At 36.6% G+C, this 15,858-nt stretch overlaps 1 protein-coding gene across 2 annotated transcripts in view; it reads right to left on the bottom strand.

The window, feature by feature from the left end:
* The window catches only part of FAM3C (FAM3 metabolism regulating signaling molecule C), a 65,223-nt gene that overhangs the window by 21,941 nt on the left and 27,424 nt on the right, over nt 1-15,858 (bottom strand). For both annotated transcript variants that reach the window (XM_040472134.1, XM_040472133.1), the window contains exons 4-5: nt 9,850-9,879; nt 9,083-9,206 (exon numbers count right to left, since the gene is read on the bottom strand). In XM_040472134.1, coding sequence (XP_040328068.1) covers nt 9,083-9,206; nt 9,850-9,879 — 154 coding nt within the window. The remainder of the gene's footprint in view (nt 1-9,082; nt 9,207-9,849; nt 9,880-15,858) is intronic.

The raw sequence follows: 15,858 nt of genomic DNA, 5'->3' as shown, positions 1-15,858 counted from the left end.
ATGAGCTAGATGGGTGATGGGTATTAAGGAGGGCACTTGTGATGAACACTGGTGGTGTAAGTTAGCGATGAATCACTGAATTCTATTCCAGAAACCAATATTGTACTGTATGTTAACTACTAAAATTTAAATAAATTTTTTAAAGAAAGAAACATTGTTCACAATAGCCCAAAAGTGGAGACAAACCAAATGTCCATCAACTGATGAATGAATAAACAAAATGTGATACATGTACACAATGGAGAATGACTCCATCATAAAAAGGAATGAAGTACTAATCAAAAACCCTAACATGGATGAACCTTGGAAACACTGTGCTAAGTGAGGACACTGATGACAAAAAAGTTACCTATCATGTAAAACCTTCTATGTAATATGTCCAGAAGAGGTAAATCTATAGAGATAGCAAATGAAGTGTGGCTACTTACGGCTGGTGGGGGGCAGGGGAGAAGGGAGTGGAAGGGGATGGGAATGGGGTGGAAGGGCAATAGCTGAAGGACACAATTCCTTTCTGAGGTATAAAAATGTTCGAGGGGTGCCAGGTGGCTCACTCGGTTAAGCATTCGACTTGGGCTCAGGTCATGACCTGAGGGTTTGTGAGTTTGAGCCCTGCTTCAGAGCCTCTGTCTCCCTCTCTGCCCCTCCCCTGGCTCACATATGCACACTCTCTCCCCTACCAAAAAAAGGAACAAAAAAACAAAAACAAAAACAAAAACCTGACTGTAGTGTACCTGTGAATACACTAAAAACCACTGACTGTATACTTTAAATGAGTGAATTGTACAGCATGTGAATTATATCTCAATAAAGCTGTTTACACAAAGGAGTGGCTATATAATTATCAATTAAATAGACTTCAGAGCAAAGAAAATTACCAGAGACACAGAGAAAGACATATAATGATCACAGGGTCACTTTAGCAAGACACAGTAAACCTTAATGTGTATACAGCAAACAACTGAGGTACACACTATGTGAATCAAAACCGACAGGAGAAAGAGACAAATGTACAGTTACACTTGGACATGTCAACAGCCCTCTCTCAACAACTGACAGACAGAAAATTACCAAAGGTACAGAAGAACTCAACCACAGCATTAACCAACGGGTCTACCTGACATTTAAAGAACATTCTACCCAACAAGGGCAGAATACACATTTTTTTCAAGTGTGCATGGAACATATACTAAAGGTAGACCATATCATGGGCCACAAAATAAACCTCAACATTTTTAAAAGAATTGAAATCATACCAAGTGTGTTCTCCAACCACAATGAAATCAGTAACAGAAAGATAACAGGAAAACCTCCAAACACTTGGAAACTAAAGAACATAGTTCTCAATAATCCACGGGTCGAAGAGGAAGTCTGAAGGGAAATTAAAAGACACACAGAAATGAATGCACATACAACTTATTAAAATTTGTGAGGCATAGCTAAAAGAGTACTGAGAAAGGAATTTATAGCACTCCATGCTTAAATTAAAAAAGAAAAAGCTTCAAATTAATCACCTAAGTTCCCATCTCAAGTAACCAAAAAGAATGCCATAAACCTAAAACAAGCAGAAGAAAAAAAAAATAAAGATGAGAAATCAATGAAACAAAAAGCTGGTTCTTTAAAAAGATCAATAAAATTAAACCTTTAGTAAGACTGACAGAGAATAAATCACTAATACCAAGAGTGAAGTGGGATATCACTATAGACCCCGCAGACATCAAAAGGATAAAGACTATGAACAATTTTACACATGTGAATCTGACAACTCAAATGAGTTAGATCCAAGTCCTCAGAATGTATAAACTAACACAACTCATCCATTATGAAATAGATTGTTTAAATAGTCCTGTAACCATTAAAGATAGTGAATTCATAGTTTATAAACTCACCTCACCAGAAAATCTCCAAGCCTAGATGGTTTCACTGGAGAGTTCTACCAAATGTTTAAAAAAAGAATTAACACTACTTCCACACAAACTCTTTCAGAAAATTTAATACTTCCAAATTTATTTTATAAAGCCAATATTATAATAATACCCAAACCAGAGTAAGACATTACAAGAAAACTACAAACCAACATTAATATACAGGCAAAAATCCTCATTAACAAAACATTTAGTAAGTAGAATTCAGCATTATATTAAAAAAAATCATGAACTATGACCAAGTCAGGCTTAGCCTACAGAAACACAGTTATTTCAATATTTGAACAATTGATATAATCTACTATATTAATAGGTTTAAGAAAAATCACATGGTCATCTCAATACAGAACATGTGTTTGACAAAATTCAACACCCATTCATGATAAAAGTCTCAAAACTCCGGTAATAGAGGACTTCTTAAACTTGATAGAGAACATCTGCAAAAATCTACACCTACCATCATACTTGACGGTGAAGGACAACACTTTCCCCTTAAGATGAGGAACAAGTCAAGTATGTCCATTCTTACCATTAGTATTCAACATAGTACTGGAAATCCTAGCCAAAGCAAAAAACCAAGAAAAGGAAAGTAACAGAAGTAATAGAATTAGGATAAATTAATTCAGCAAGGTTATAAGATACAAGACCAACACATGAAAACCAACTGTGTCTACATACTAACAATGAACATATAAAAACTGGAATTAAAAATACAAAGACATCTACAATTGCTCAAAAAATGGGGACACTTAGGTATAAATCTAATAAAGTATGTATAGGACTTGTAAGCTGAAACCCACAACATGGTAATGAAAGATAACAAAGAATATTTAAAGAGAAACGCCATATTCATCAACTGAAAGACTCAACATAGTAAAGATGGTCAATTCTCTCCAAAAATCAATATACAGATTTAACACAACTCCTAACAAAATCCTGGCAAGGTTTTTTGTGTACAGAGGCAATGTTATTCTTTAATTTTTTTTATTTATTTTGAGAGAGACAGAGAGCACATGCACGTGTGTGCGTGTGGGCCAACAGGGGAGGGGCAGAGAGAGAGGGAAAGAGAGAGAAAATCCTAAGCAGGCTCCACACTGCCAGTGCAAGAGCCTGATGTGGGGCTCAAGATCATGACCTCAGCCGAAGTCAGATGCTTATCCAACTGAGCCACCCAGGTGCCTCAGAGGCAAGGTTATTCTAAAATGTATATGGAAAGGCAAAGAAATTAGAATAGCTAATTTTGAAAAGAAAGAAAGAAAGAAAGAAAGAAAGAAAGAAAGAAAGAAAGAAAGAAAGAAAGAGAGAGAGAGAGAGAGAGAGAGAAAGAAAGAAAGAAAGAAAGAAAGAAAGAAAGAAAAGAAAAGAAAAGAAAGAAAGAAAAATGGGAGGAATCATTCTACGCCACTTAAAGACTTACTCTATAACTATATAATCAAGAGCATGTGGTATTAGTGGATAAATTAGTGGATCAATGGAATGAATGGAGAACCCAAAACCAAGTGGAACAAAAGAAATGCACCAGTGGAAACACAGCCAACTTGTTTTTTAACAAAGGAGCAAAAGCAATTCAATGGAGGAGGAAAGTCATTCCAACAAATTGTGCTGAAGCAACTAGATATTCATAGGCCAAAACTGAGCCTCAACCTACATCTCGTACTTTATTCAAAGATTAATGTAGGATGGATCACAGATTTAAATATATAAATATAAAACATAAAACTAAAAGCTTTGGAAGATCATGCAGAGGAAAATGTTTGAAACCTACGGTTCGGCGAGTGAGTGACAGACATGACAGCAATCCATAAACAACAAAGCATATCCATGAAAGAAAAATAAATCAATAAACTGGAACTTATCAAAATTAAAAACTTTGGCCATACAAAACATCCCAGCGAAAGGGATGTCTAGATGAGCTATACACTGTAAGAAAATAGTCTCAAGCCACATATCTGACAATAGGATTCATACCTAGAATATATTTCAAAAACTCCCAAAGTGTAACAATAAAAAACAAACAAACAAAAACAACCGAATTAAAAGATGGACAAAGACATGAATAGATACTTCACTGAAGAGGATATACAGGTGGCAAAAAAAAAAAAAAGCACATTAAAATATGTTCAGCATCACTAGCAATAAAATTGAGATATCACTACACATCTATTTGAAGAGCTAAAATAAAAAATAGTAATAGCACCAAATTCTGGCAAGTATATAGAGAAATTGGATCTCTCATACATTGCCAGTGGGAATGTAAAATGGTGCAGTCATTGTGGAAAATGTTTGGCAGTTTCTTACAGAATTAAACATATGCTTACCACACACCGGAAACGATGAAATTGTTTGGCCGAGCACAACAGGTGATGCATAAACTGTGTTGCATCCATAACACAGACTATTACTCAGCAATAAAAAAGAAGGGATTTAACAGGCACCGATGTTTCAAGAGCATCATGCTGAGTGAAATAACCAATCCCATCTGGTCACACGTTGTATGATTCTATTTATATAGCATTCTCAAAACATCAAAATAATAGAAATGACAAACAGATTAGTGGTTGCCAGATGTCAGTGATGATGGAGGTGACTGTAACAGCATAGCATGAAAGAGCTCTTTGTGGAGATACAATAATTCTGTATCCCAACTGCTTACTGGCTACGTGTACCTACACGTGTCACAAAATGACACAGAACTACACATACACACACTGTACCAATGTCAATTTCCTGTTTTTGATGGTGTACTCTAAGATATAACCATAGGGGAAACTGGGTATAGAGTATGCAGGACGGCTCTGTATGATCTTTGCAATCTCCCGTGATTTCTGTAATTATTTCAAAATAAAAAGTTAAAAAAAAAAACTCTACTTGAAGATTCATACAGGAAAAGTATAAAAATCTGATTTTGAAAAGCTTAGTAGCATTTAACTATTTATCTACCCATATGGGTTACATATCTGCCTTCAAAATCCCACTTTTCATTCTCTAAAATTTACATGTAATAAAGCATAGACTTTTTTCACAAGCAGTTCTGAAAGGTGAGTCATAAGGAAACCCACTAAAAGTGCTGCCCAAAAGAGGGAATTTCAAAATGTATTTGCTCTGCTACCTTCAGAAATATGTGAGATAAGTAAACTCCATCATTAATGTTAAGAAGCGATAGTGTGATTAACCTGTTACATTAACAATTAAGTATCGCAGTGTCTTCTCCAAGTAGAATCATCATGGGGTTAGTATGCTGCTGTGTCTTTCACAGAGCTAAGAAATAACAGCCACAAAGAAGCACTATGCCATAGGCTTCCCACAAGAGGGCAGTAGCTAATCGATTTTTAACAAGGAATTCAATCAGGGAAAACCTGCAATAGCAAATGACAAACTACTCAAGATTTTTAAATGTATAAAGGCTACTTACTCCCTCTTACTCACACAATTTGAAATATTTTATCTTTCACGAATATGAAGGTTCCCCCTACTACCATTCCACGCCTCCAGACAAAAATCTAAAGAAAATATTACATAATCTATAGAAAGATTCTACATCTTTGAGCACAGTTTTGCTTCAAATACCTACTCTATGTTTTAACTGCTACATCTTAAAATGGTTAGTTTAGAGCAGGCTTTAACAAACCTATAGCCCACAGGACAAATCTATCCAACTGCTTGGTTACTTTAGTTTTATCATTTATGAGCTTAGAATGGTTTTTGTATTTTTAAATGGTTATATTTTAAATGATTTTTTAAGTACTTATACACTATCCTTGATTTTACCTCTTGATCCTCACAGCCAAAAATACTATCTGGCCTCTCAATGTACACAAATAAATAAATCTCTGAAAATCACTGCTGTATATTCGTACACCAAACATTAAGACCACAATAAAAGGTGAGGTATTATCCTAATATCAATGTCATATAAACTGAAATCAGATGAGTATATGCCTAAAATAAGAGCTATACCTTGAACATAAGTAAATTCTGTGGGCTCTCTAATGCAAAATAAAAAGAAGCTACAATTCCTGTAGTGTGTGACATTTGATGTTTATCCCCAGGATTTTCTATTACAAACTAATGAGAAGTCTGAAATTTATGTTAATCTCCGTAATGTATCTTGATGCATCCAACCTGTCCTTAAAGCCATAACCACCACCCTGATCTTAACTATCCTCTTTTGTCTGTACTGAGGTTTCTCAAATTTAGTCTATGATGACATTATGGACCTGATAATTCATGTGTAAAGGCTGCCTGGCTTCACTGGAGGGTGTTTAAGAGCATCCCAGTCTTTACGAGTACTGCCTCTATAGCTATACCATCCCATAATGTCTATAGACCTTGACAAATGTCCCACTGAAAAGCACTGATCTGAACTAGTGGCCTCCGAAATGAGTGCGCAGGTACTCAGGACATGTGCAGGAAAATAGTAAAGTTTCTATTTATGTATTTTTACTGTCTACTTATATATTTAGTGAATACACATAAAAAAACCTCTGTTACTACTGGGAGGAGGGGCAGTGTCAAAGAACCTTGGCAGTGATGGCCTTCCAACTGTTCTAATCATTTTACACATCAGTCAGGTGATTTTTTCAACATCAGTGAAATCATGGCATGCCAGAATCTGAAAACCTTCAATGACTCAACACTCAGAAAGGGACACCGGGGCACCTGGCTGGCTCGGTCGGTCGTGAGTTCAAGCCCGATGTTGGGGGTAGAGATTACTAAAAAAATAAATGAACTTAAAAACAAAAAGAAAGAAAAGACCTCACCTCTTTACCTTCATGACCCTTCAGCTGCTACTGCCCTGGCCCTCATTCCTCAATCTTCCTATCACTCATCCCCAAGAGTCTTCGTCACCCAGCTCTGCACAGCTTGTGCCACAGTCTGCGATGACTGATGTGCATTTACTCCTTAAATGTCTGTCTCTCCTACTAGACTGAGTTTCATGACAGCAGGGACTATGCTCAATAAATGCTTGCTGAATAACTGAACGAATGATGCTAAGGAAGTCAGGGTCTTTGTTTAAATTCTTTGTTGCAACAACTTTCAATACAGAAACAGAACATATGAGACAAAGTACTGGACTGTGAACTGTCCCCACGGTTTTTTCAGTAGGGATCCCTGGCCAATTATTCAGTCCTTCTTGAAGACTAGATTTTGGGGCTTCATGCATAGCTCTAAAATCCCATCAATTATTTAATTTCTCCTGAGTATCAGAATGATTCCTGAAATGAGGATGGATAGGAGGCCTGCTTCAATTTTACAGTTAAAGAAACTGAAATACAAATTCCACATGACATGCCCACCATGCTAGAACCAAATTCTTTGGCTAGGAGCCTAGTATTTACTGTGCCAAATTCCACTGCCTCTATATATACTCTCTTCTTTTTGACCTATACAATCTATAAATAGAGAACCTGCTGGTAAAACAACTTTGATCTCTTCTTTGTATTAAAACTAACATGCTTCATGGGGGGAGCGAGGTGGCAGAGGAAGTCTCCAAAGAAAGTCTACCATGGGTTAGGCATTCTAAGAGAAATTCCTACCTATGATTCCGAATCAAACTTGAGGCCTCCTTAGCCAAATAAGGTGAAAAGGGGAACGGAAACCTTCTAAGTTAATGGGAAGGGTATGATTTAATGTAAAATCTGCAAACTTCTAAGTCTGTTGAACTTCTAACATCCAAGTTCCTTGTTACATAATTCAGTAAAATAGGACTATTATGGGAAGTCAGAAGACAGTGATGGATTAACAATGGATTATAACTAGCATGAGGGAAAAGAAAGGAAATGAACAGGAACTTTAAAGATCATCTAGCTCAAGCCTTTAATTACAGGAAAAGCATTATTCTAAGAGGCTAAATAATGCCCATAGCTAACTGAAAAAGGGCTTAGGATAAAAATTCAAGAGCTTCTACATCAAAAAGAAAAGACACACAGGGGCACCTGGGTGGCTCAGTCAGTTGAGTGTCTCTTGATTTCTGCTCAGGTCATGGTCTCATAGTACATGGGATTGGACCTGAGCCCTGTGTTGGTCTCTAGGCTGACAGCATGGAGCCTGCTTGGAATTCTCTCTCTCCCTCTATGGCCCTTCCCCATGTGTGCCCTAAAATAAATAAATAAAGTTAGGAAAAAAAAAAAAAGACACAAACTGCAGGGAGAAACTGCTTCTGTTTCCTCCTACTATAAAATTAACTCTTTACTCTACAAATTAATGGCATGTCTATTATTTTAACATGAAATTTAAATAAGCTCATGTATTTAATTTTCCAAGAAAGAGCAGATTAAAAGCAACCAACTGAAAGCAGGCCTTGTGATTTCGGAGACACGAACTTCACCTACAAGTGACAGTCAACACTACTTAAAAACTGTAGAGCATCTGAGTATAGAAAACCATTCAGCTTAGTGGCAAACAGTTCAGTATCACAACAGGCTTGAGGTTATTACTGGATTATTTCACATGTCAACAAGCAGCATTTGGACATTTAAAACAAAAGATGTTTTTCTTTTTTCCTATTAATTGCAGGCTCTGCACTGTCAGTGTAGAACCTGATGTGGGGCTTGGTCTCATGAACCATGAGATTGTAACCTGAGCTGAAGCCAAGAGTCAGAGGGTTAACCGAATGAGCCACCCAGGCGCCCCAAAATGAAAGATGTTTGTAAGATAAAGCGTTCATTATCTAGGGCAGTGCTGTCAAAAGGGACTTTTTTCAAGGGTGGAAATGCTTTGTGTTCAGTTTGGTAGGCACAAGCCATGTACGGCTACTCAGCCCTTGAAATGTGGCTCGTTGACTGGGGAACTGAACTTTTAATTTTAATTAATGTAAATGAATTAACCTTCCCCCTACTATTTAAGAATCAGAATTAAATAGTCACATGTGTCTATGCCTCCAGATGGGACAGCACAGATCTAGACAATTCACACGGAGGAACTCCCTCATCTTCACGTGAAGCTAGACAAATGCTGTGTTCTTACGTCACTCTAATATGAAATCTCAGAATTTTAAGACTCTTTAAACGTGTGGGAGAAAAAAACTGTGTAATGAAAACTGAAATCACTTTTCTTTAGTAAAACATGCCCAATACATTTTCCAAAGATCCATTAGACTCAGGTTCAATTTGCTAAAATTTACTGGCACGCCAGATACTTCCAAACTGGTAAATACTTACACATTGTCTTCCAGACAGATTTTGGGTCCCACCACATTGGCTGCTCCACTTGCCATTTTAAAAGCAAAATGCTTCTCAGGGCAAGCTTTTGAGATTCCACATTTATATCTGGGAGGTTTTGTAGCTTTGGGGAGAAATTTTTTTTTAAAAGTGTTAATAGACTCTAGAGTCAGTTTGTTTCAGGTCTTAAACCAAAAAGAGCATTATGTAAAAACACCGAGATAGACATATCTTAAAATACATGCCTTTTTTTACCCTGAGGGTTTCAAAGAACCTCAAAACAAAACACTGAACCTCCTGGGAAACAAGCTAATAACTGACATAAATATATCAGTTGATCTTGATGAAGGTATATGTATTTTATCTAATTATTTTTATTTTTAAAATTCAGTACAGGAGAGGTTTTGAATTGTTACTTTACACTTCTAGTTAGTTCATGCACACACAACACATGGTTACCTCTAGAACCAGTAAAAAGCCTAACACATCACTGAGTATCTGTTTACATTCTAGTTCTAACGAGGAATTCTTTTACACATTTTCTGCACTTATATTACTGAACCTAAAAAATGTTAACAAAATATCCATTATGAATACTATTATATATGTAGAATATTGAGCTATTCAAATAGCATCCTTATAACTTTAAAAATTTCTAAATCGATTTTGCTCACATTGAAATATCCCCATTGTTTGAATGTAAGTGCTCATACACATAGGATAAAATAGAATAAACCATCTGCAAAATATTGAGATGCAATACTTACAACGCACTGCTGTGTCCAATGCTGACCTTGCTAGGAAAAAAAAGAAAAAGTTATCTTTGCTAGAAGGAATAAAGCTGTTGGCAAGTATCCACATATTAAACATATTTGGCACTAACAGGACTATAAAAATGAATGTGCTTGAATTATTGCTCAGTATACAATAAATAAAACATACTACTGCTCTAGAGAAAAAGTGAAAAAGTGACTTCAGGCTACAAAACTCACTATAAACAATTATGCAGAGGAATTACGGATGGTAGTATTCTACTACTGATAGAACATTTTATTCTTATCTTTACATTTTATTTTTATTTCTACTTATAAATTTAAATCCCAATCAGAAAGTTACTCTACAAATTTAACTTCTTTTTAAATTTATTTTTCAATTTTTTGCCAGCTTTCTTGAGACATAATTGACATGTAACATTGTATAACTTTAGGCATACAACATGTTGATTTGATACATGCATAAACTGCTAAATGATAACCGTTATATATTAGCTACCACGTCCATCCCATCACATAGTAACCATTTCTTTTTTGTGGTGAGAACATTTAAGATTTACTCTCTAATCAACATTCAAGTATAGAGTAGTATCACATACTAGTTAGTATTAGCTATGATCACCTCGCTATATTAGATTCCCAAACTTTTAAATCTTATAACTGGGAGTTCAGACCCTTTGAGCAATGTCTCCCCTTACCTCCTTCCCAACCCCTGGTAACCACTATTTTAATCTGTTTCTCTGAGTCTGTCCTTTTTAGATTTCACATATACCTGATACCATACACTATTTGAAACTTCTCCTTAAATGACTTTAAGTATATACTTGTCGACTATTACAGTGTTTAAAAGTGGCTGCTGCCTAGAGGCACCTGGGTGGCTCAGTCGGTTAAGCGTCAGACTTCGGCTCAGGTCAGGATCTCACAGTTCATGGGTTCAATCCCCATGTTGGGCTCTGTGCTGACAGCTCAGAGCCTGAAGCCTGCTTTGGATTCTGGATCTCCCTCTCTCTCTACCCCTCCCCTGCTCACGCTCTGTCTCCCTCTGTCTCTCAAAAATAAAAAAACGTGAAAAAAAATTTTAAGTGGCTGCTGCTATAGGGTGCTGTGTACACACGCATATGAAATGCTGGAGAATATACATGAAATGGTCTTGGTGGTTAGGCTAGGAAATCTGGGGGTGGAAGAACATAAGATGGGTGGTGGTGGTGAGGAACTCAATTTCTCTAAAATAGAAGTGTACTGGGCATATTTAAAAAAAATTAAGGTCAGTTACCAAGACTGTTATAATTTATTGGCTCAAGGAAGCCAGAATCTTGTGATCAAATCTTAACTTTAATGAAGTAGATCGCAATCTAGCCACTTACACTGAGAGCTTTTTAAAAGCACTCGCATCTGATCCCAGCCTAGGGGATTCAGTTTAAATCATCAACAGTATTGTGGGCAGCCATTTCCGGATTTGGCTAATAAGCATGCAGTGTCATAAATATCTGCCAGCTGTTTGACTATAAATAGTCACTTGGTTCTTAGTTCTGTATTATTTTAGATGATTGAGAATTTCCTGTAAGTCCAGAACTCAAAGTGGAGAACAGAAAGTTAAAGCTGAAAAATAATATGCAAATGTTTAAGAAAAAACGACCAAGTAAGTGAAGGCTCACTAACTCTATAAAACACTGAGAATATTATATGCCCCTGAAGTCACAAAGGAAGCGGAGTAACGTGGGGAAAGTCTAACGCATGAAATAAAGCAGAAAGCAAACCTTGTCTGTAAGTACGAAAAAAATTCACGGATAAGGACAAAGACTTAACAAAAACAAATGACCAGTTATTATATTAGAGTACTGGGACTCCTGAGCTCATTCTTTCAATTTCCTTCATTATGTCATAGAAGTAAGGGAAACATCATTCTAGAGATCATCTGGTCCAATGCTCTCACTTGTGTAAATAAGGAAAGGAAAGCTGAGACAATGATTAACAACCAGTGATTAGCAGCATGAACACTAGACATTCTCAATTTCACTTCTGTCCTGAATAAACACATATTTGCAGACTCAGGTGTTAAGATATTTACAGAAGAACACTGTTCAATCAGGAATTCTGGTATACCTAACTTATGGTAACAAGATACAGGGAAAACTCGGGGATCAGAACAGGGGTGATATAACATAGCTCATTCACATATGCTGGGCAATCTATCCACCAAGTACTTTTGCATGCATTACTGACTTAATCATCATCTCTGTTTCAAAAACAGAGAAACTGGGAACCCAGAAGTTTACTGATTTGATTTGTTCCAAGACATAATTAATAATTGGCAGAGCTAGTTTTCAAAGTCATATCTCACCCAAACTCATATTGCATTGCAAAATGGGAAATGTCTGAGGTCTTCTGATCACATGTATAAAAAACTGCTCATCCTGCTCAGATCAGGAAGCCAGAATAGGGAGCTTTAAGAACAAACCTTCTGACTGAAGAGGGTTCAAGATTTGAGACAAAGTGTCCACAAGGACTGGGACATTGCTAAAGGAATCCAGGTTAAAAAGGGCACCTCTGTAGTCACTACAAAGGTAATGACTGGGTTTGAAACAAGTAGACCAGTTCAGAACAACTAAGGAAGCAACACTGATGGGACTTGGCAATGGAACAGATGGAGGAATGGTGGAAAAGGAGGAATCAAGTTTACCTCTTGGACATTTGGCTTTAGAAGCTTTCATTTATTCGTTCATATGAACCAGTGAGCAAAAACACCACCTCCACACTCAGGTAGATGCTCATCATCTAGTGAGGAGCTAGATGTAGGGGATGGATGATGAGTTCTGTGCTGGACTTGCAAATTTTAGATTCTTGGAGAAGATCCAAGTGAGAAAGTCTAAAAGCCAGCTCTAAATGAGATCTGGGATGAAGATACAAACTGGAAAGTTAACAAATGATGAGGCCACCCAGAGAGAGGATTTAAAGTCAAAAGGGTGATGAGAAAATTTCAGAGACATCAGTAATCAACTGATACTCAGAGAAAGAAGAGTGTGGCTGAGGAAAGAAAGGCAGAGGGAAAGCCAGGGATGAGCCAGTAAAATGGTCAAACTAGTTTGCTTGTAGAATTTAAGAGATTAAAAAAAAAAAAAAAAAGTAAATGTTATTCAATTGAAAAAACGTTACTGGGATAGGATTTTGAGAAAACCAGTTCTTTAATCATCAGGCTTTTAAATGCATAATATCACTCCATTTACTTTAAGAGTAAGGAGAAAAGTCGCTAAAGATTTAAAAACAAACAAACAGGGGCTCAGTCCGTTAAGTATTCGACTTCAGCTCAGGTTCATGAGTTCAAGCCCTGCATGGGGCTCTCTGTTGCCAAGGCGGAGGCACTTTGGATCCTGGGTCTCCCTCTCTCTCTGCCCTTACCCTGCTCGCTCTCACTCTCTCTCCAAAAATAAACTTAAAAAATTTTTTTTTAATGTTTGTTTATTTTTGAGAGAGGCAGAGACAGAATGCAAGTGGGTTAGGGGCAGAGAGAGAGGGAGACACAGAATCTGAAGCAGGCTCCAGGCTCTGAGCTGTCAGCGCAGAGCCCGATGCAGGCTCGAACCCACGAGCTGTGAGATCATGACCTGAGCCAAAGTCGGACGCGCAACTGACCGAGCCACCCAGGCGCCCCTCAAAAAATAAAATTTAAAACAAACAAAAAAGTCTCGTGAAAGACTTTTCTCTCCAGACCAGATGAAAGCTAATTTTTGTCTAATATTTATCAAAACCCAAATCCCTCTACTAGGTCTGCAATCCTGAGAATTTAACACCTGGAGGTCAAACAGGTAAATTTTCACAAATAAAACAGAATGTTTTCCACTTGTAGTATGGGCACAGCATACTAATAAAAAGCCCTCCTTTCCTGTAACTTGTAATCATCAAACTACCTTGATAGCTTTAATTCTTAATTTCTTTCACTATATACAACTTTTCACTTTAACAAACAATAGTAAATATCTTTGATTTGGTTTCTTTTGCGGGGGGGGGGGGGTTAATTTTTCATGTTAAGAAAATAAACAGCCAGGAATCATTTTATTTTTATGGTGGAAAAATTATCACGAATTACTCAAAATTTAATTGCATCAAGATAAATGGACTTTTGTATGGTTTAGATAAGACACATCTTTGGACAGTTAAATAAGCTGACTGCTAAATCTTTTACATCAGCTGAGCTTAATTTTCACATTACCAGCTATTTTTATGGCTTACGTAATCACTGAACAATTTTTTTCAAAAATCATTTAAAATAACTGAAAAACAAAGGTCTGCAATATCTACAAAATAAGTAACATACCAATTAGAATTACCTTCTTCAAGAAAAAGGTTAATGGTTTAATCATTATCTATTCTCATCAGATGAGCTGAGAAAATGGATCCACTTGGAAGTTCTGTTTCATATCTGGTTTCAATCAATGAACGTCTTTCAACAAGTCAAACTACAGGAATCAGAACTATTTTGTACTTAAGTTTTTAAGAACGTCAAGTAATTTATGTATATACTATTTCAGTGGTTTAAGTCTGAAAGGGTAAAAATTAATCAACTCAACAGAACAGTAAGTCCTGACGGCAGCAACGTGTGCAATAATCTGGTCTGCGTTCAGTATATTTACTAGTTGTTAAGTATCCACCCTGACAATGAACCACTGTGTGAAAACGCAATCATAACTAAAACTCACAGATTGTATCCATGTTGCTATCCTGGTTGTGACACTAGGGGTAGTTCTGTAAGATGTTACCAATATGAGAAACCGTGTAAAGGGTACGCAGGATCCCTCCATATTATTTCTCACAAATACATGCAAATCTACAATTATCTCAATAAGTTTTGTACAAAAACTTGTTTTCAAAAAAAATCACAATGTATTTTAGTAATTTCAACTATAATTCTGAGCAAAATTTTTCATTCTTCCTTGCTAGAAATAAGATCATTTTATTTTTCTAAAACAGTACTATATATCCAACCTAAAACTAAATTTAGACACTATCAAGCTATTATATCAACAGTAGAAAAAATGAAAAAATTCACCACCGAAAGAAGTACAGTTCATGTCACGAGACCCCCCCTCCCAATATACTGATTATAGAAATAATTCTAATGTTGGGTTAAACTTGTTACCCTTTGGTGAATGGAGTTAGATGCTAAGCAAATGGCAAAAGACAACCATATCTCCATCTTTACTCAATTATTCTGAAATGAGAATTAAAATACAACAAACAAATTAAATTTTCACCAGTTCAATAAACTGGAATCCAATAAGGTTTTGTGGATACAGTGTACAACTTCAGTCACAACAACAAAATAAGCCATCTTCCCAAAGAATGAGTAAGTCAAATAGCTAAAACACACACAATAAAACTTTGCAGTTCCCAACATTAGGAAAAATCAAAATGAAAATGAAGAGACAACTATCCTAGTTAAAGTAGCTCAGCATTTGTTCATAGGTGACTACTGGTGGCTTTTCAACTAATATAGCTTTGAATGAATCGACTCTTTCTCTCCATGTCAAAGTACTAATCCTTGGTCACCTACATTCATTCTCCATTCAATCAGCGTGGACGGTCTACACGTACGACCCAGCGCTAGATGCTGGGTGATGCACCAAGATACTATTGCCCTCAAGATTCATTCTCTAGTAAGGGGAGACAGATACATGAAAAATAGAAGAAATTCTCTGATGTAAGGCAGAACAACATCAGTGCCAAATTGAGATACAAGTACTATGCATTAGAACACACAGTTCACAAAAAGAAGCAATACATTCTAATAAAAGAGGGAGGTTCAACTATAATTTCTCTCAAGAAGGGGCATTTATGCAGTTTCGAAAAATGAGAAGGATTAACAGACGAAGGAGGGGATAAGAAAAACGTGCTCTGTGAGGAACCAGCATGAGCAAGGTGGGGATATGGAAGGACAAGGTATGTTGTTTGTAGATCCTGTGCAGACTGGCACAAGCAAGAGTGAGACACGGCTGCGGGGGGGGGGGG

This window comes from Herpailurus yagouaroundi, unplaced genomic scaffold (assembly GCF_014898765.1).
Source record: "Herpailurus yagouaroundi ecotype Mexico unplaced genomic scaffold, PumYag 100, whole genome shotgun sequence".
Taxonomy (NCBI): domain Eukaryota; kingdom Metazoa; phylum Chordata; class Mammalia; order Carnivora; family Felidae; genus Herpailurus; species Herpailurus yagouaroundi.
Note: the sequence above shows the minus strand (reverse complement) of the source record. Positions and strands in the feature narration are given on the sequence as shown.